The sequence below is a fragment of the Podarcis cretensis genome (genome assembly GCF_951804945.1).
Source record: "Podarcis cretensis genome assembly, chromosome: 8".
NCBI lineage: Eukaryota > Metazoa > Chordata > Lepidosauria > Squamata > Lacertidae > Podarcis > Podarcis cretensis.
The window spans coordinates 41,671,000-41,692,765 of record NC_137177.1 but is presented as its reverse complement, the minus strand read 5'-3'; the positions used below and the strand labels follow the sequence as shown (position 1 = coordinate 41,692,765).

At 38.2% G+C, this 21,766-nt stretch overlaps 1 protein-coding gene across 4 annotated transcripts in view; it reads right to left on the bottom strand.

The window, feature by feature from the left end:
* Positions 1 to 648: 648 nt before the first annotated feature.
* CBFB (core-binding factor subunit beta) overlaps positions 649 to 21,766 on the bottom strand; it is a 41,638-nt gene continuing 20,520 nt past the window's right edge. The window contains exons 4-6 of one of the 4 annotated variants that reach the window (XM_079988349.1): positions 16,488 to 16,604; positions 11,620 to 11,743; positions 649 to 2,868 (exon numbers count right to left, since the gene is read on the bottom strand). In XM_079988349.1, the coding sequence (XP_079844475.1) occupies positions 2,846 to 2,868; positions 11,620 to 11,743; positions 16,488 to 16,604 (264 nt within the window). In that variant the 3' untranslated portion in view covers positions 649 to 2,845. Of the gene's footprint in view, positions 2,869 to 11,619; positions 11,747 to 16,487; positions 16,605 to 21,766 lie in introns of all 4 variants that reach the window. The other 3 variants (XM_079988347.1, XM_079988348.1, XM_079988346.1) reach the window with 3 other exon arrangements.

The window sequence follows — 21,766 nt, the reverse complement described above, 5'->3', positions numbered from 1 at the left end:
CTCTCTCTCTCTCTCTCTCTCTCTCTCTGTGTGTAATGTATTTGTAATATTTTGTTTACGTTGTCTGTTGCTGCTTAAGATTTTTGTACACTGCTTAGATATATTTTAAATATATTAAGCAGTATATAAATTAAATAATCAAAAATCAAAATAGGCATTCTGCAACTGTAATGGATGGAGGGGAGGTCTAGGGTTCTTCTTACAGCCCCATGACCTCAAAGACTGCTTGTTCTTAAATTGGATCTGTAGGGCAAGCTAAATGATCTCAGAAGAAGAACATTCTTGCTCTCTGGTGATGATGAGCAACTCCTACCTATCAATGCAATGGAGGGAGGGAGGGAAGTTGTCAGAAGTAGATTTCAAAACTGGTTTCTGGATGTTTCAGAACCTAATCAAAAGATACAAAATGTAACTTTTAAATATCTATTAATTGTATGATTTAACTCTTGACTAAACTTCTTTATTTTCAACTTGTATTAGCAAATTTCTTAAAAGGGAAATAAAAGGATTAAAAAAGCCCTGAGATGCCACAATAAGCAACCCACAAGTCCCCTAAAAATGATAGTACTTTGGAATATTTGCCAAACTGTCCTTTATCTCTAAGCATACAATGACATGTATCAATGTTGCAAAGTAATTTACAACCACTTTGTTTCACTCACATAAGTTTATTATAAACGTAAGGTTAACATAGCACAAAAAGATAGCAAAAGCAATCTTGAAGCTTAAGGCAACTCTTAAAGAGATGAGTTTGAAGATGATGCAACTCTTGTTTAAATAGAAATTATGAAAAAATATCAAATTGCATCAATAACTTAAAGTTTTTAAGTTTAGCAGGTCTGCACTAGCTAGCACAAGGAGAGGGCTTGTGATCTTAATGCCAGCATTAAGACATGGTGGCCCAGTTTGGACAACTGTATCTTGGCTCAACAAGCCAATATGTGAATAAGTCTATTGCCTGGACACACAGCACCTTTGTTCCTCCCTTGATGATGCAGGTAATAAAACCAGGAAACCGGTAACCATCATTAGTTAGAGTAGCAAAGGGGCTGTGTGCATGAGCAAAACATCTATTTTTATATTGGGCTATTAAGCTGAGATATGATCATTCAAACATGGCCATTAAGTAGCCAAATTCTAGATAATAGGGGGGGGGAAGTTTATTTACACACAGACAGCAAAGGTTTATATGCAATAGTATAATTTGTGTACTCATGATTTGAAACTACTATCAGAAGTAATCAGGAAACACCATACTATTTGAAATACAAAGGAAAGGAACATCACTGACAAAAATGGAACAGCAACAGAAAACTACTTTTTGGACCATTCTTTCTTCACTGGATGAGGAAAATGTGCATGGAAAAAATATTTAAATGAGCAACATATTTCTATTTAATGGATCTGTTTGGGACAGTACCTATGGATGACTGTTAAGAGTATTAAAAAAAGATTCAGAGTTGTCATATCCAGGGAAGTTGTTCAGATATTTGTAATTGTTATAAGTTCAACTATCAGCATTGACAAGGAATGTTGCATTCTACTCATATTAACACAGAAAATGAATGTTGTGGTTTAAAGCCTAAAATGATAATTTAGATTAGATTGATGTTCACGCCACATAACAAATGGAGAAACAAAACTGGTTTGACACAAGATTTGGTAAACAGTACTCTTGAGTAATATAATAGAAGAAAGCAGGGACTGAAGTGCAAAAGTGAACAATCCTTAATAATTATTTTCTCCAAATCTTACGCTACTGGAAAGTATCATAACAAAATTGTTAAGTAACCAAAAATCACACCAAAGGCAACTTTGGGCCAATATGAGACCGTTTTGCATACAATTCAAATGTCTCAATTCGTATTTTAATCTAAGCTAAAGAATAGGATACAAAAAGAGTTAAGCAGCTACTTTCAACATGATTGTATTCAAGATATCAGCTTCACCCTCAGCCATCATAGACTAATGTCAAATGCAATCAGAAAGATGGAGTATCCCATTTCAGATTTTTACAGAGTCCCTGAAGAGCCATACTGCAATGAGTTCCAATCAGTTTCAGCAGGTTATCTGAACTACATTAACTACAACTAGTAACTGCAGAACAGAATCTACAACAGAACGTGCGGACAGATTAAAATCTCATTTAGACATTTTGCCATCTAAAACATTAACTTTAAGTTAACAATATTTCATGGTATATTGGAGTGTGGTTTTTTTTAAAGTTTATAAACATGTAATTCAGTAAATTAATTGACAACACTGTTACTTGGTCTAGGTTGCATAATGTAAAAAGAATAAAATGTGTTGAAAGAAGAAAGAGAAAGTGCATAAAAAGACAATACCACAAAGAATGCATGTGTAAAAGCAAGAACACTATGACAAACAAACTTCCAAAAGCCCATATAAAAATTATTTTGAAAGTTTTTGTTTTTTAAAAAAGTCACAAAAAACTTTATTCTGCAACGTTTGACCTATTCTGAAATGAATGAATATTACAGTTGAGGAATTGTTTTTATAGCTGCATTAATTGTTCTCGTCACTAAAATAGTGCCAACAAAATTATAAGCTTGCATAGAGAAACAAGAATTTCAAATCCCCATTGGCAACATGCTTAAAGAAAAGAAATGCAGATAATACAACACAAACATAGTGCAAACCATGGCGGGACATGATAGTTTGGTTGCCGCAGGTCAGGGAATAGACTATAGTATATACCCAGTTATCACAGTTTCTGGTCTTTTAATTCCATCATTTGCCAAGTTTAAGCGTCACACTAATGGCACAGCCGTTGTTCACTTAACGCAGTTTGAGATCATCACCACCTCCCAGGGTTGAGCCAGGACTAGGGTCTTGTTGTCTTCTTGCCTGAATTAACATGGAAAGGTGGAGAAAGGAGGAAGAGAGTTAAAATGTATTGAATATTTTAAAGCAAAATATGGATTCAACTGGTATATATCAATATTCATTCTAAACCAACATTAAGAATACTTGACAAAAATGGTCCTCTCTATCCCCATGCTCTTCCCCAGAATGGCCATGGCACACTTTTCCTCAAATCAAAAAAGGCCCCATAGAGCTAGCAGGCCTGGCTCTCCCAGCTGTTAAAAGGGTTAGAATATGAGGTGGCAGTCTTAACCCTGGGAAAAGGAAAACCAAGTATCTCTGCCACTGCTGTCACTCGTTTGTAAGCAGTTTCTACATACGCCACAGGAATGGAAATTGTACTTTTCTTTTTAGTGGGGGCATAAAGACCATTTCCATGTACTCACCTTCATCCAAATATTCTAATATAAAAACCAGACCTTATGAAAACCTTTAGAAGTCATTTTTTGGCTTTGCTGAGACAGGAATTTATAAATCATGAAGGAAACAGTGGCCCAGTTCAGTCATAGAGGGGAAACCAGTGGTTCCCCTTATGTCTGACCTGGGCTAATATTGATTCTATTCAGAAAGACAAAAAGAGGAAATTGACAAAAACTTAAAAACAGCACTAAGGATGCATTTATTAAATGGCAAGTGACATTTTTGACAACCTGCTTTCACTGAAAAATGAATTCCGTTAAAAAAGTTAAGCAAACATCATTAAGCAAAACTAGAAATAATAATATTTCTCTACCACTCTTCATTTGAGAATCACAGAGCAGTTTACAATATAAAAACAAAAATACATAACATAGTAACAAATAAAAACAATACTCCCCCAGTTAGCCAAAGGCCTGGGAGGACTGCTTTTGCCTGGCGCCTAAAGATATGCAATGATGATACCAGGTGCAACTCCTCTCCCCACCCCACATCTGCTCTGGAGGATTCCCCAACCTGCTGGAATAGATTTTAGAGGCAGACTGGAAGCTGAAGGAGGGAGAAGAGAAAAAGCAAGTGCCTTTTGCAAAAGCAGAAGTCTGCTGTGCAGGTGGGATGCCACAGTTGGATATCATTCTTATATTTTTATTCCTTTTTATACCCAAGAGACTACGAAAGAGCCTCAAAATAAAATCAGTCGCAGCATTTTTTCCTGTATGCTACAAGGAGCTGCAAATCTCTCCTCCTAACAGTTGCACTCTTTGTTGGTAAAGAGAAGTGGAGTCTGCTGTTTGTTATGACTATTCCTCTGGCCTTGCCAGATAATCATAGACAAGGTCTTGGGAAACTGACCCCAAGAACAAGTGCTCAAGTCTTTATATCAGGCCCAAGCCCACCAAGGGCCAGTGGAAATCTCAGTGAAGACAGTTGTCAACACTGATGCTGCACAAATCGCCTGTAAGGAGTTTGACCAGTTGCCAGCAGAAGAAGGGAAAAGATTCTCTAGCAATAGAAGGGACCATAAGATTTTGTCTGTTTCCTCATGCTTTGCTCTTTATTTTCCTCATCCTGTTAATAAAAAACCTGTTAAGGAGCAACTTTGGTGGTCTTCATTGCCCATCTGAATCCTAAAGTACCCTTCCCTTAGGAAATCTCGCCCCGCACCTTTTCTGTAGCCCAAGCCTGTGCGGAAAACCAAGATAACATGTTTGTGTATCATATTAATGTTTTTTTCTTCAAAAAAGCAAACACCTCTATATTAGTACTACCAGGCAGAACTTCAGATTGATATAGGCACATATATTTTTCTTGTAACCTATTACTTCATTGGAATATTTGGTTTTTAAGTATTTAAGAAGCTGAGCACCCCGATCTGGTGGAATGCATCATACCATGGAACCAAGTTTTACTGGCAGTTTCCTAAGGGAAAAAAATACCTCCTTGGGACAGGCCTTGGTAATTATTATATACCAATTGGTCCTCAGTATTTAGCAAAAAAAAAAAAAAAAAAAAAAAAAAAAAAAAAAAGGGAGGTAGGGAAGAGAGAGGCAGTTAAAACACATCACTGCAACATAAGTTGAACTAAAAAAGGGTTCTACTCTTGCTAGATCATGCCTGTTAGCCAAACTCCAAAATGTACATTAGTAAAAGCACAAAGACCATCATAGGCATCTAGTTATGATTCGACATTGGCCGGCACCAGGGGAGTTGTCTTGCCCTGAATGTGTCAGAAATTGTAAAATGATTTTTAGTTAAATTAACTCTCAACCTGCATATTACTGTCTTGGCTACCTCAACATGAAAAATTACGAATTAACTGTTTAAGCAATTCAAGTTAGCAAAGCAAATAAATAAGGCAAGATTCCATACATACAAATTAAGCTTTAGTTCTGTTAAGCTAAATAAACAGTGTTTTACAGACAGTTCTTTGTTTCATGGTCTGAGTGTATGAAATTCAACCTCAGCAACTGCACTTAGTTTGTACTGTTAATCAATTTTCAGTATGAACAAAGAAGTCCCCATGACCCAGTTCATGGCAACTCCTGCAGATGGTGCTGGTTGTGTCATACAGGCACATTAGGCAGGCAGCTACCAGAGAGACACAATTTAAGGTGCTCTTACTGGAGTTCCTTAGCTTCTTGTGCTTCTTTTAATGTGTGTGGCTTTACAAACCAAGTATAACCCAGAATTCTCTGCAAAACCACAGAAAATTCAAATCTGTTCTCTCAATTTGTACATAACCTTTAAAGCCCTATACGGCCTAGGACCCTCATACCTATGGGACTGCCTCTCCTGGTATGTCCCACAGAGGAACTTACGGTCTTCAAATAAAAACATCCTGAAGGTCCCAGGCCACAGAGAGGTTAGGCTGGCCTCAATTAGAGCCAGGGCTTTTTCGGCTGTGGCTCCAATCTGGTGGAACGCTCTGTCACAAGAGACTAGGGCCCTGCGGGACTTGACATCTTTCCGCAGGGCCTGCAAGACAGAGCTGTTCTGCCAGTCTGACTCCCTCTCCCCTTTCATAAGAACTTGCATGAAAGTGGCCTCCCAATTTTTCTCACAGGCCCATATAAGTTCAGCACAAACAGTTGGGCCTGGTGAGCATTTAAGGTCCCCTACCCTAATCTGCGGGTTGCCATCTGATTGGATTTTATTCTGACCCTGATCTGATTTGAGGATGTATTTTAACTGATTGTCTGATTTTATGTTAATGTGTTATACATTTGATGTTAGCCGCTCTGAGCCTGGCTTCGGCTGGGGAGGACGGGATATAAATAAATATTATTATTATTATTATTATTATTGTTGTTGTTGTTGTTGCTGTTGTTGTTGTTGTTGTTGTTGTTGTTGTTGTTGTCTTTTCCCCACCAGATATGGGGAAATGCCCAAATCTGTACTAGAAGTAGATGATGTGGGCTAAGAGCTGCTTTTTATATGACGTTTTGCTATCCATGAGAGATATGAAGAGTGTACCCTGGATATAAATCACTACTTAAAAGGAAAAAATAGTGACTTTCATTGTAAGGGTCGTTCATTTTCAATTGACACCAAACACAGCTTTTTGTGTAAGAAGCAGGTTTTTCATGCTGTTTCACAAATGGCGAAGAAAAACTGAATGAAAATATAGTTCATATAAGGAAACTTTTTTCAAAATGCAGTGAGAAAGAGAATAGACAGAGGCTACAACCATTTTGCTAAGGGTATTCAACCACTGGAATGTGATGGTGATGGCAGATACATACTGCAATGTCAAATAACTTGAATTGTATCACAGTAAATTTCAATTTTACATTTCTTTAAAAATGCAAAATAAAATAATTACAGATATACAGTATTAAGTCTCATGTATTAGCATTTCAAAACAAAAGCATTTTTGTTTTGTTACTGAAATGCTTTGGGGGGAAATAAACTTCTGTGTTACTTAAGCAGAATCAAGGTTCAGTTTCTCTCATACATCATGGCAACAGAATAGCACAGCCTTATTTGTTTACGGCTGCAATCCAACTTTCCTAGGAGTAAGCCCCAGTGAACATATTGGAACTTACTTCTGAGTAAGCACACACAGACTTGCACTGTAAAGATGTTATCTAGCAGCAAATGGTATACATAAAAAGTGCAACTGAATGCCATACTAAGAAACCCTTTTACATTTTGTCCAAAATCAATGCTGAGTGTGGTATCATGCAGATCAATTTTGCAAGTCAAGCAATACTGTAATATAAGCAACTTCTTCCAGTCAATGCAGGTTAGAAAGAGGCTGAGCATCAGCGAGACAGTGACTGACAGTGATCAATAGTAATTATATATTTATAGCATCTCCACCAGACATGAAACAATACTTTCTCTACTGAAAGTACATTTTATCCTAGTGGGAAAAACCCATAAGAAAGGTAGGATATTTAGCTGCCTTTCATAGACATAAAGATATGATACTAGTGAAACTGGAAAAAGTATTAGGTGGCTAGGATTCAATTTTCAGCTACAATTTCATGTTGTGATAAAGTTTCCTTATTAAAGGAAATGGCCAACTGGTAATTTCAGTATTTTAAAGCATGCAAAGTAATGTTTCCATCACCATATATTCTGATGTTAGATGCCAGCTTCTCAATCTCTCCACACAAAAATCCATCAAGGGGTAAGACATATTTATTTCTTATATTCATACTCTGGATTGCGTTCTTCTTTCTGATGCCTCCAGGCTGCATGTTGAAAGCTTGCTTTCCTCTTCCCCTAGACACAACTGGTCCAATGAAAAGCATCATCTGAGCCATTTTGAATTCTATTTCTACAGCTACTTTTATTTGCAAAACTCTGGTTTTTTAAAAAAATAATTCAGAGGGGTTTGTTTCTAGGATTCTTGTGACATCTTGAAGACAGTTCTGCTTCATCAGATGCATGAAGTGAAATCTTAGTTGGCAGTTATATGCAAAATAAATTGCAGCTAGTGATAATTAGAACATTTAGCTTAACATACATTTGTTAAATAGGCACACCTTTAAAGCTTTGACTGTTATTTTGGTTGTTTTTACTAAAATTATACAAAACATTAGGATAGGAAAAGAGTTTGGAAACTTTAGCACATTTACTGTCTTTCAATAACAGAAAATAACTTTTTGTCAAATTCCCTTTATGCTGGGGTAGGAGAGTGCTACCACAATATTAACAAATACACTGGGAAATCGCCTGTCCATGACATCAGCCAAAAGTATATACAGTAAACAGAGCATTTGTAATGTTCTTGTCTGAACTGATTTGGACATTTTGCCATATTATGCTTACTGAAGCATGACCAGCAAAGAATCAAAGATGCTTTGCTGAAAATGATTTTGTCATTTATTTTTATCATCCTTCCTGCTCTCAAACTGTCAACCTTCTGTCAGCTATCAAATAGCATAAGGGCCTAATATTCTTCATTCTGTACCATGAAAAACTCATTTCAATGGCTTGTATAAAATTTGCATATTAAGCAAATGTATGCAAATATGCTTATTTTGTGCAGGCTTGTCCATAAGCAGAGACAGAGAGATATGCAAAGTACTTTTAGTGCAACTCTCAATCCCTGCTACAGAGATTGAAGGATGCTGGATGAGGTGTTTAGCATAAAATTCTAGTTTGCCCTGCAGTTCCAGAAATGTTGGACTTTGTTTAGGTTGGTGTATTATGCAATTCTTTGAAAGGGCAGAAAAGCAGCAGAATAGGTACCAGCAGCAGAATTCAGGGGCTGAAAAAAACTCAGCTTCATTTAACACAGATGTGTAAACTTAATCAATAACTAATATAACTTATTTGCTCAGAAAAAAACTTTAATTGGCTGCTGTAATTAGAAAACATTTTTCAAATACTGTTTCAAGCCATGTGCCATAACTTGTTTCCATATTATTTGTGTTGTACATCTAGTTTCTCCTTTCAAGTAAGCACATGTCAGTCTTGTATTTTTTTAAAAGAGACTTGCTATTTTATACAAATGTTATTTGAACATGCTCTTATAATTTTATTTGTGAAATCTTTCACTTATGCAAGATTATTAAAAAATGTTTTTGCAGTTTCTTGAAGTGGTAATCAACAATAGTAGCTCTAATAAATCCAGAACAGTTCAGCTGATTTATCATTTAAAATAGATAAAATAAAATTCAAAATGTGACTGATTATGTTTGAAAGATTCAGTAAGAATTTTTTGTCGGATTTCTTTGCAGATGTAATAATCTACTGGCTTCTTAATAGTTAAAAAAATGTTGCACAGCATGTTATAAAATAAAGGAACATCTTTTTTAGTAAAGAAAGCTGTATAAATAAAGAATAAATTCTGATCATTTTCATATGCTGCTAAGGTTTGGCTGAATGCTTCCCAAGGGCTGGCGCCTCTCTTTTGGTAGGGGCAGACAAAGTATTGCAAGGGTTTCTCTGTCTTCACTGAACTCAAATGTGGTATCTATTAAAGCCATTCAAACGATGCATGATATATATATATATATATATATATATATATATATATATATGTGCAGACTTTGCAGCAGCTCAAGGTATGATTTATAACAATGAAACTTTCAATCTTCATCGTTCCAAACTTTAAGTGGTCTACTTTGTATATGTATGTGAAAAAAGCAGTGTTTCATGGTTTGATTTTTTAAAAGAAACTTTTCTATATCTTCCCTCTATGAAAATAGAACCTTTTCATTTACTCCATGATCAAGACTACTTTTTAAAATGTATTAAAGTTGTGGGGAAATGAACAAGGGGAAAAATATTTAATTTGGTTTTGAAGTATTTTTAAACAAGTATTACTTCCCAAGTATGTATGTATGTATGTATGTATGTATGTATGTATGTATATGTGTATAAAGGTAAAGGTAAAGGGACCCCTGACCATTAGGTCCAGTTGTGGCCGACTCTGGGGCTGCGGCGCTCATCTCGCTTTATTGGCCGAGGGAGCCAGCATACAGCTTCTGGGTCATGTGGCCAGCATGACTAACCCACTTCTGGTGAACCAGAGAAGCGCACGGAAAGGCCGTTTACCTTCCCGCCGGAGCGGTACCTATTTATCTACTTGCACTTTGACGTGCTTTCGAACTGCTAGGTTGGCAGGAGCAGGGACCAAGCAATGGGAGCTCACTCCGCTGCAGGGATTTGAACTGCCAACCTTCTGATCGGCAAGTCCTAGGCTCTGTGGTTTAACCCACAGCGCCACCCGCGTCCCGTATATGTGTATACTGCCCACCCAACAAAAGCAAAAATAACCCCTCTCCCAAAAAAACATTTAAAAGGCCATAGATTGTTAGCCCAAAATGTTTCAAACAGTGAAAGGAAGATGTGACAAACTTTATCTGGCAGGGAAAACCCCCCAAATTAATTATAAAAATCTGACAGACATAAGAGAAAGAGGGGTTTTTGCCCTTCCGAACGTCAGACTTTATTATGAGGCAGCAAACCTCTGCTGGATGAAGAAATGGATGGAGCTAAGAGATACCAACATTTTAGGCTTGGAAGGTTTTGATCTGTGTTTTGGATGACATGTATATCTGCATTATGAAAAATCAAGGGTGCACAAAGGTGTCCATGTCATAAGAAGACCATGTCATAAGAAGAAGTATATACACAGTTTGGCAGAGACACAAAGATTTTTTAGAGCAAAAAACCCCAAGATGGGTATCACCAACTGAGGCGGTCTCAGTGATAAGTTTGAACATGGACAAGAAGTGGGCCACTTATAAAGAACTCATAGAGTTTAGAGAAGGAGTTCACCCGAAAAAAGAGAAGAGTTTTTGGATCATATTATAGATTGGTTTCAGTACTTTGAGGTGAACAAGATATTTAAAAGAGACAATAAGGAAAAGGGATTTGTGGAAATGAGTTCAGAATTCGGAAAAATTGTAATAGGAAAGGATGATATACTAATCTAGAAAATGTATAAACTGCTACTGGAGTAGGAGATCAAAGATGATATGGTAAAGGTGACAATGACAAAATGGGCCAAAAATATTGGTTAAAACAGAGAATTGTCTGCATGGGAAAAATTATGGGGGGAAAACCATGAATTTCTCTGCCTGCTATCTTGTTAAAGAAAACCTACAAAAGATTATGTACCAGTGGTACTTGACACTCAGCAAATTAGTGAAAATGTATTAAACAGGGTCTAATTTATGCTGGAAGTGCCATGAGGTGGAGGGAACCCTGAGCCATATGTGGTAATCATGTAAAGTTTGTTTCTCTCACTCTTGTCAGAGCAAGAAATGTTTCTGCCATTTGTATCCACAATATTAACACCAACACAACACATATATAATCTGAGTACAGTATATCAAATCAACTTTATCAATTCTGCATGTAGAATAATAAGCTTTATAATATGTTATGTACCACATTTGCCTCTTTATCCCCATTGCTCTATAAAAATAATAATAAATGCCAGTCTACTATACCACTGATAGGACAAACTTTGGTTCTTTATTTAACAATGTGCATACATAATTCAATGCAAGATTCTATCATATGCAGTAACTACTGTGGCACATGCAGTAATAGGGCACATAGTCTGAATTACTTTGTCCAAGTGGTGAAAGTTAACAATGCTGGATTAGATCATTTTAAATTAAAATATGTTTCAGCTTTAGGGATTCTAAGATCAGCAGCTATGTACTTTCAAGTGGCAAAATTGCACTGATTGAAGAATTTGTACCCTTAATGTACTAATATAATGCTTTTAACCCAAACAGGATTCATTAAAATGACAACATCAAAATAAAACATAAGATTTTAGCAACATGCTCCAGGCAGTAGTTTATTGAGAAAAAAAATCTAGATTTTTGGTAGAGTACTAACCAGTAACTGACAGCAGCTGTGAAACTCTCACCTCCATTTCTTCCCGATGAGACCTGTCTCTGTCCTCGAATTCACGAGTTCTTCTCCGAGCTTCTTCAAAAGCCTGCTGTGCCAATGCATCTTCCTGCTACCAACCAAAAGTACAGGGTCACACAAGAAGCACCTTTACACTGATTTTTTTTTTTTTGGGGGGGGGGGAAACCTCTCCAATTGCTCACCTCTAGACATCATTTAGGCAGTAGTGGGCTGTGGCATGGTCCTCCCAACACTGACATAGCTTACCTGTATGGGGCAGGACTGTGGTGAGATTAAGACTGCATGAGCACTACAGTTGCTCTGTTGGTGTACCTGTGCAGTCCTATCCTATTAATGCTAGTATTGGGAGAGCAGCTTTGCCCCACCATATGGGCAACCATTGGATTTAGGTGACTTAAAGAAATAGAGCAACAAGACCACCTAAAGAGATGAGCTACTAATCATGCAGAATCATGAAGAGGAAAATCTCTGCCTCTCCCTGCTTCCTGCACTGGTACCACTGGCTCCTGCTATTTTTTTGGGACCATAAGCACCCAAAAGGGGCAAAAAGATTTACTCTAAGTGACATCTCTCCTCCTCCTCCTTCTTAGACCCTGAAGATAGTGTTGTCTTGTTCTTGATCTCCATCAGATATTCCTCCAGAGGATCCCCACATATTCCCTCCCACAAGAAATGCCCAGTTGCCAGATTAGTTTTGGATTTTGCATCAACATTCCAGGTTTTGAGCCACAGGTGACTCCCAATGGCCACATCAATAGCCATAGCCCTGGTGGCAAACTGCATGGCATCCAGCCCCACATCCATCATAAAGGCAGAATCTTTCTTTGGTTTATGAAGACCCTGGCAGAGATTATGGCAGCCACAGGGTACCTCCCCTTGAGGAGGGCCAGTGAAAAGGAAGCCCACAATGACACCACAGAAGAAGCGGCAATGACCCTCACTACCAGAGGCATGACCTTATGTGCCCTATGGCAAAAGACTTCAGGACACCTATCCACTACATTCTTGGGAAATCATACCTATGTCTCTGGCAGCCACCAGGCCAGAAGTAATAGGGGAAATGGGACATCTACCAAAGAAACCTTGAGCTTTGCCATGCTATATCTGGTCAAGGAGCAAAGCCTCTTAGAAGCTAAGCCCAAATAGTGCACCCCATTAGGTTTGGCCCACTCCCGTAGAAATGGTCTTCTTAAAACTGGAAGGAAAAAGGACATTTGGCTAGACATCAGGGGTAGCCCTCACTTCAAATACTTCCTCCTCCTCAGCCTCCGCCCCCCAAATGCTTGGGTAGAGAAATTTTCAAAGTTTTATGGGTATTACAGCGAGTACTGAAAGCCTCAGCAGAAAACGGGCAAGGAGGAGCAGCAGGTGCTGTTACATCATCATCAGTCAACAGCTCCCCCTTCTCCCTGTCTGAGGACAAAGGGAAAACCACCCTTCCTCAGACCAGTTGGAAGCAATGGCTCTGCTGCTGGAAAAGTCTGCTGGTGTTGCTGCTGGCCAGCAGGAGCAGGCATTTGCCAATACTTCAAAATTAGCTCAAATGGCACAGGAAGGGCCTGCTGGATAGTCCTAGTGTTTCTCCTCTCATCACAGTGACTCAAAACCATAGAGACTTCCTGTTTAGATGCCTAGAGGGAGCCCTATGCTTTTTCTCAGGGCACCCATACCATATCATTAGAGAGGGAAGGAAGAAGAGGACATGTTGTCCTGCTCATCCTGAAAACAGGAAACAGGACAAGACAGTGCCTGCACTGGAAATATGCCAGCTGAGGAAAAAGCCTGTGCCATAAAGAGGCCACAGTGGGGGCGGGTGCTAGGAAGGGCCTATGCCACCAAAGCAGCATTAAGAGAGGCAACCAAGAAGCTCTATGTGAATCTTCTGCATGTGAGCAGAGGATAGCACCTTCGATAGATAGATAGATAGATAGATAGATAGATAGATAGATAGATAGATAGATATAGCTATGTTAGGTAAATGATGTAATATGACAAAAGGTGATAACTAAGACCCACTAGAAAATATTGTACTCTGAAAACATGTTAGCATGATGTACTTAAATATGAATTGCAATATAATACGCAAATCAGAATACAAAATGAGTAAGTCTAGAAATACCATACACCAAAGTTACATAATATTTTCAAATACATAAATTGTAAACTTTCTAAAGAAAGCATAATCTTACCACCATAAACTCTTTTGAGAAGAAATTTAGTTTACAAATAAAACTCTGCAAAACTGCTCTCCTACATTTATATTAGGCAAGCAGAACTCAATAGTTGAGTTCTTTGAGAAGGCTATTTTGCCAGAAGAAAATATTGTCTAAATTAAGAGTAAAATTCCTCATAATCCCATTGATAAAATGCTAATATAGCAATGTCATATTTTTAAAAATGCTGAGCTATTTTCCACCAAGTTTTAAAATTTAAAGAAATTTTAAATCTTCAGAACATTTATTTCTAATAGTTGCAGCGAGGTTGTTCAAGTTTCTTTTTTTGGTCCTCCCCACAAACTAATTGACCTATATTAAAGAACTACTTTTTTAACAATATGCAATAAAGTGAAATTCTCTTGCACTTTTTCCAAGCAGAATTACACTCTTTCTTCTTCATCTTGTCTCTTTTAATAATCAAAACTTTTAAGCTATGTTTGTCAAAGTACAGCATGCTACATTCAGCATGATGATTTTCCTTTAATAGTGTAGCTTTGCAAAAATGTGCATTTTAAATAAGTCCTGCTCCAGAGAATCCAGCTACATTTTAATATACCAAGGGACTAAGTACATTAAATTTTAAAATAAAATGTCTGTAGTGAGAGAATGTCAAATTGCCTTTTTTGCCTAGGGCACTTCCTGCACCCTAAAGCTATTTTGTGAAATGATGTGGAAGAGTTCCCCCTGTGGCCTTGCTTAGTTTTAGTACAAACATCTGTCAATCAATAAACATCAGCTTAGGCCCAAGCAGCATGCACTAAAGGGCAATGTGCAAATTTTTCATTAAGGTCTATTTTTAAGTAGCAGCGCCATCTCTCCTTGGCAATTTTTTATGTTGGAACAGCATAATACAAGGTCTTTCAGGGATCTGATTTTTTTTAAAAAAAATCAATATCTTTTAATAGAGAAGCAAGACCCAAACAGCTGAAAGCAGGATGTTCAATAAAAGGCCATAATTAAATAAAAGCCCTCTTTTTCTAAGAGAAGAATTAATTTCACAGGTAGAAGCTGTTTTACGACTTCTATGTGAAATAGATGTGAACTGCACAAATATTTTAATTAGTAATTAAATCCAAACTGAGGACATCATAATGCCATTATGTAAATCTAGGGTGTGAACAGATTTGGAATACTGGGGTATAGTTCTGATCACTTTACTTGAAAAAAGATATTGTAGCATTGGAAAAGGTTCAGAAAAGGGTACCCAAAACAATCAAGGGGATGAAGTGACTCCCATGTGAGGAAAGGTTGCAGCGTTTGGGACTTTTTAATATCAGTTCATTTTGTTGAGAAGAGGCAAGATGATATAAAATAGGGTGAGTATGGAGAAAGTGGTTACAGAAAAAAATTTCTCCCTCTCTTATATCACTAGAACTCATGGACATCCCATGAAGCTGGTTGCTGGAAGATTCAGGACAGAAAAAAAGGAAGTGCTACTTCATACCATGCATTGTTCAACTATGGCAAACAACTTAGATGGCTTCAAAAGAGGATTAGACAAATTTATGGAGGAGAGGGCTACTGACTGCTACTAGCCATGATGGGTATGCTCTGATTCTGCAGTTGGAGGTAGCAATGCTTCTAAAAATCCCCTGCTGGAAACCACAGTGTCCTGTGCTCAAATCTGCCTTGTGGGTTTCCCATGGGCATCAGGATGCCAAACTACATGGGCCAGCAGGCTCTTCCCATGTAATTATATTCAAAGACAATTATTTTTCTATTAAGAAAACTACTTATTGTCACCTGTGAGCCTTGCATCTGCCACTGTTTCAGTTTCTAGCATTTCATGGGATGAAATGACAGAGGAGGTGAGGAGTCAGATGTGCTAGGTTAGCTGTGAAAGCTAGGTCATAGACAAAAGAAGGAGTGGCCTGGATAAAATATGCATGGATTAGGTACAGAACTATAGGAAGAAGAGGTGGTGGAGGGCCAAAGTTGAGAAAAGAGAATGGGATGGAAGCATCAAAGAAAAGCCTAATACAAGGTCTAGGTCAATAAGAGGCTTTATGTTGCCGAATTTTCAGGGTTTCTTAATGAAGAATTATCAGTTATCAAAGACAAATGCATGATTAGTTTAATAACCACTAAAGTACACCATGACTATTCAGTGCCCCAGGTGCAAGTGAACCTACTGCTACCCAAGTAGGTATAAGCAAGCTTCAGTTTTCCTTCCATTTAACTACAGAATACGCAGGATGGCTATGGAACTAGAAAGCACAGGGTTTGCATGCATTTTAAATTATGGACAAGGAAGTTCAGAAGCACAAAGGGGAAAAGATAAAGAAATTAAGACCAAAGGCAGACCTCCTAGAAAGAACAAGGGAAACTGAAAGAACATGACAGAAGTTTTTCTACTCTCTACTATCTTCTTTTCATTGAAGGAAAACAGTGGAGAGTGGGGAGACTTCTTCCTTGGACCAAAAGGCAGATTGAAATATGCTGATCATATGTGACTGAAGATGCAACAACTAAATCCAAACAGTGATCCTGCTTATGCTTTCAATTTCTCATTATACGATTTCCCCGTCCAAAGTTATAAAGTACTGCACACCAAAATTACAAATTTTGCTTCACAATATAACTGAGATTTGAGAAGTTTGAAGCTCCCTACTTTACCTGTGCCCGTTCTTCATCAAATTCTAAGCAGCCCATGCCATCCAGTCTTTGGAGATCTATCCAGCCTTTCCAAATAACACAAACACCATTAAGAATCATAGGCGCTTTTAGGTAGACCTGAAATATAAGAAGACATATACTGATAATGCAGACTGTTTGCACAGGCATGAATCAACACTCCTCCCCTTACTTCTTCACCAGCAGAGGTACTGTCATCACCTCTAGTGGCAGGTGAAAAGCCCAACTAATATGACCATGGTAAGGTTAATATAGCAGGGTCTACCTGGAAAAGATGGTGCCAACCTAAAGCAGATATGTAGTGGTGGCAGCAAAAGAGGCATGAGAGGAAATTGGCAAATAAGGAAAATAAAATGAGCACCATATGGAGTGGGGGAGAGAAGCATCAAAGAAAAAGGAGTGTGGCTGAAAAGAAGGGAACCAATGGTGGAGGAAAAGTTTTTTTTCAACCAACTTGCTCCAACCATTGTAATGAAGTCTTTTCAAGCCAGCATACGTAGAGATTTATTTAAGTCATGAGTCACATGTGCCAAATTATTTTGAGCATAATTAACTGCCAACAATGAAGTTAGCTCCAAATCCTACACCATAATCACACAACGGTTAATGTTAACCACGGTTAAAATCTGTGTAGACATAACAATGAATCACAGTTAAGGGTAGCAGGGGGTAATTTGCATGCTAGAGAGGGAACAGCTGTGGAGAAGGGAGGAAGAATAGAGAAAATCCCTGTTACATTCAGCAATGGTTATGTACTTTGATGAGCCTTAAAAGGGTATTCTCCATTTTCACTATATCCAAATATTGTTTTAACCTGCCAGCAAGAAAGTGACCAAAACAAGCTCTCTTACGTAATTACTCATGGAGCTACCTATTTTTTTTCATCTGCTTTCCATAACGCTATTCTTGATGTAGAACTACCATCATGAACACTGCAACTTTTATCAGCTTCAAATATGTGACACCTGGTAGCACTAAAAACGGTCACTGAAAGAAGTGAACTTAGATTTTGAATTTATACAGTTTTTTGCTTCTTGCAAATATCATACAACTATGCAAATATACCATGCACATACAAGTAGCCACATCATTTTGCCAATTAGATTTAAAGTAAAGGAATTTTTAGTAGTAATCAAGAATCATAAAATAAACAAGTTTGTAAGGAGAGTATACTTCTAACATTTGGACATTTGGACATTTCCCCAAACTGCTCAAATCTTGAATGCTTTACTGAAAGAGCTTATCCTTGCAATGAGGTTTGGCACAATAAATGATGTTCCCAGAAACTGCTTGTAAGTAAAAACGCTTGCCTCCAAATAGTTGCAAAACAGTCAAGGTGACACAGCTAAGTTACCCCAGGCTTAAACGTATGGGATGCATGTTCGCAACCCACAGCGTTCGCAACCCGCGTCTGCACACGCGTGGGTTGTAATTTGGCGCTCATGCGCAAAACGCGATTTAGCACTTCTGCGCATGACCACCAAAACCCAGAAGTAACCCGTTCCGGTACTTCCGGGTTTCGGTGGTCCGTAACTCAAAAAAACGCAACCTGAAGCGGCTGTAACCCAAGGTATGACTGTAGAAGTTTATACATATGTAGCCCAAAACACATAGGCCTAATCTGTTGCCTATCAAAATCAAGAGACAGCAATCAGGCTACTCTATATGCCAAGCTGGCTGTCAGCTTGGGCATCTTTACAACATGATGAGAAATTGTATAGAAGAATGGGCTATCAATTGCTATTAGTCATTGCTATATATTATCTGCAGTATCAGAGGCAGCATATCTCTGAATACCAGTTGCTGCTTTTGGGCTTCCCATAGGCACCTGGTTGGCTACTGTGGGAAAAGAATGCTGAATTAGACAGGACTTTGGCCTGATCCATCAGTCTTCTTACATGGCAGGTGGCATGAACCTGATCTCCATAGTTAGAGACACACCTGCAGAAGGCATTAAGTGACATTAACAGGGCCTAACAATTAAGTGGAAATATATATGGTAAAATGCATTTTCGGAGGCTTTCCTTTAACTTGTCACTAATGAGGTTGAAATGAGATCTGTAGTATGTAATACAGATTACAGCGTTTATATTTTGAGTGGGAGTTAAATCCCTGTTTGCATTGCCAACAGTTGTGAAGACAGCATGAAAAATGAGTTGTGATTGTTTTTGAAACTGATCCTGCCAGTAGGAGCATTAAATGTCTGCCAAGATCAGTTGAGTTCAATTTCTAACTGTGCCTCTCTCAACAGGAAAGTTATTAAGGGAACTTTTTTACTGATGCAAGCAAACAAGACTGGAAAGGGGGAGGGAGCCTAACAGTGAAGCATGCTGATAATCATGTTATTATCAGATTATTATGCTACTAATACTTCTGAATAACCATACCTGCACTCCTTCCCCACCTCTACATGAAAACACCTGCAGCATACATGGGATCAACAGCTATGGGGAAGGGAGGAAAATGGGACAATTCATTTGTTAAATGGTGTACAAATTATCCCCTTCTGTGGATCCAGAGACAAGTGGTGGAGTTGCTATCAGTTCTAAACTATTTCAGTCAACTGTCCATGCTGCAAACAGCAAGAACATCAGTAAGCCACTAGTTATGCAGTGGTTATTGTGTTGGATTAGGCCCTGGGTTCAAATCCCCACTGGGTAATGAAAATCACAGGGAACCGTGGACCAGCCACTATCGGTCTAACCTAAGCTCACATGGTTCCTGTGAAGACTGAATGGGGAGAACCATGTATGACACCTTGAACTCCTTGGAGAAAAGGTGGTATTTCTATAAAACAGATAAATTGCTTTGTGTGTGTGGTGTCTGCTGAACTCAATGATGAAAAAGAAGAACAAATGGGAAGACAGAACAGAGAGCCTGAAGAACAAGAGGAGGGGAAATTAAATACATTTGACACAAGAAATAAAGGAACAAAGTAACAGACAGAGCTACAGTCATACCTCGGGTTACAGATGCTTTGGGTTGCGCACCGTGCTGAACTGGAAGTACCGGAAAGGGTTATTTCTGGGTTTCGGCACTTGTGCATAAGCGCTAAATTGCGCTTTGCGAGTGCACAGAAACATTGAATCGCGACCCGCGAGTGTGCAGATGCGGCACTGCAGGTTGCGAACGTGCTTCCTGCACGGATCATGTTCGCAACCTGAGTGTCCACTGTACTATGGTGAAAAGAGAAACACATGCAAAAGAGAGATTAATAGGTTTCAGATAAAAAAAAGTGTGCACCATGATATAACAACAACAGAGTAATAGTAATAACAGTAATAACAGAGGCAAGGCAAGCCCTAAAAATAGCAATTAGAGTCCGTATCATAAAGTCCATGGCTGAGTTTGCATTTTCAGCAGCCAAATATCAGAAATTCATCTGGCTGCAGATATTTGAGACCTGTAGGTGTCTTGATTTCTTTTAAATTCCATGATTTTCCATGCTCCTGTTTTATTTTATTTGATGCTCTTACATACACTCCATTGCATTTTTCTGTCTGAAGGACACATATTTTCTGATTGTTTTAGCCTGATAATATTGCTACAAACTAGAATATATTGAAATGTGTGTCTCTTAAACTTGTAGAATAATATTTTACCCATCCCTACAGTGATCCCTCCTCAACTTGAAATTCCTGCAACTTTCTCATCAGTTGTAGCAAGTGCATAAACCACCTCTAGTGAACCCTTGCTCTGACTTTTTCTTCCTCCAAACTTCCCTTTAAATCATGTTATTGTAATTTCCTCTGTCAGGGAAAGTAGGGGCACATTTTGTAAGAAGCAAAACTGTCTGCTGTTATTGCTGAAGCCGTTTGACCACATTTCCTTTTTTAAGATAAAAACTGTTTCCTCTCCATTTCTAAGACTATTTTTGGTTTGCAGCTGTCATATCACTCACCATGCCAATTTAATCTTTGAAAATAAACTAGCTATCAAATAAAGTTACCTGAACACACATCCAAATCACTATAAGCCATTGCCCAACAGTTGCTGCCAAAATGAGGGAGTAGTTTTGGTATGTCTCAAAAATAATTAGCCAATGAAAATGTGTTTTTTTCAGGGTAAAAATAACTTTGTACAAAGTTGTTTTAACAATTCATTCTTCATCGGCTTCATCTGAGGACACTCTTGCAAATATGCTGGTAGGTGCTTAATTCTGTTAATCAATGAAGACACCTTAATATCTAACTTCCTAAAGAATTGAGATGACCTTAACTCTAGGTTAAATCCACCCAAATCTCTCATTCAGGGATTGCAGATAATCCACAATAAAAAGAGTGATTACAAAATTCAAAAGAAGGAAAATAAATGGTACTTAATGATGATGAGATTTAATTAATGGCATTGGCAACAGTATTTACTCATGATTATGATCATAAACAGATCTAAATTACAAAGAAGCCTTGATTAGAATTTTTTCAAATCAGACTCCCCCCCCCCAATAATTTAGCTAGTCAATTTAGGGAGAATTTGAGGAAATCCTTAAAAGAATGATGAACACCTTATCTCATCAAGGATATATAAGTTACAACTGGAAATATCAATGTGGGAAGGAACAAGCATATGTGTACATGAAAACACTGGCACAAGATAGCAGTGTTACCACAGAAGTGTTTTCAGGAAGACAACTGAATCATTTCTAAGTCAGATTGTATGTAGTTCACCAGTTACCACCCATCAGTTAGTGAGTCAGCATACTAACAGTCACCACACAGAAACAGAAAGCCAAGAACATACCACTGAACTGAAATTTGTTTTCAATCATATTCCCAGCAAACATGCCCATCATGCATTCTTGTAGAAGGCACTCACATGTGAGTCACTGCCCAATTCTCATCACATGCAACTTTCCCTATTCATAAGCACATAGTAAACTGCCTGTCTGCTTGTAAAGCAGTAATTAAGTTTCAGTGTTGATCCCACCTGCCCCTGAATCATACCAGTAACCGAATACCAGTAACCAAATACTCAAGTGATGTAGTTTTACTAAACGTCACCCATACCAGTAGTATTATAGGAAGCCAGTGTGGTGTAGTGGTTAGTGTGATGGACTAGGACTTGGGAGACCAGGGTTCAAATCTTCACTCAATCATGAAGCTCACCTTGGGCCAGTTACAGCATCTGAACCTACCTCACAGGGTTGTTGTAGGCATTAACTGAGGAGGGGGGTGAACCATGTATTCCTTTGAGAAAAAGGTGAGATAAAAATGCAACAAATAAGCTCTTCTGCCTACCTGCTTAAGAAACCTGGAGATGTG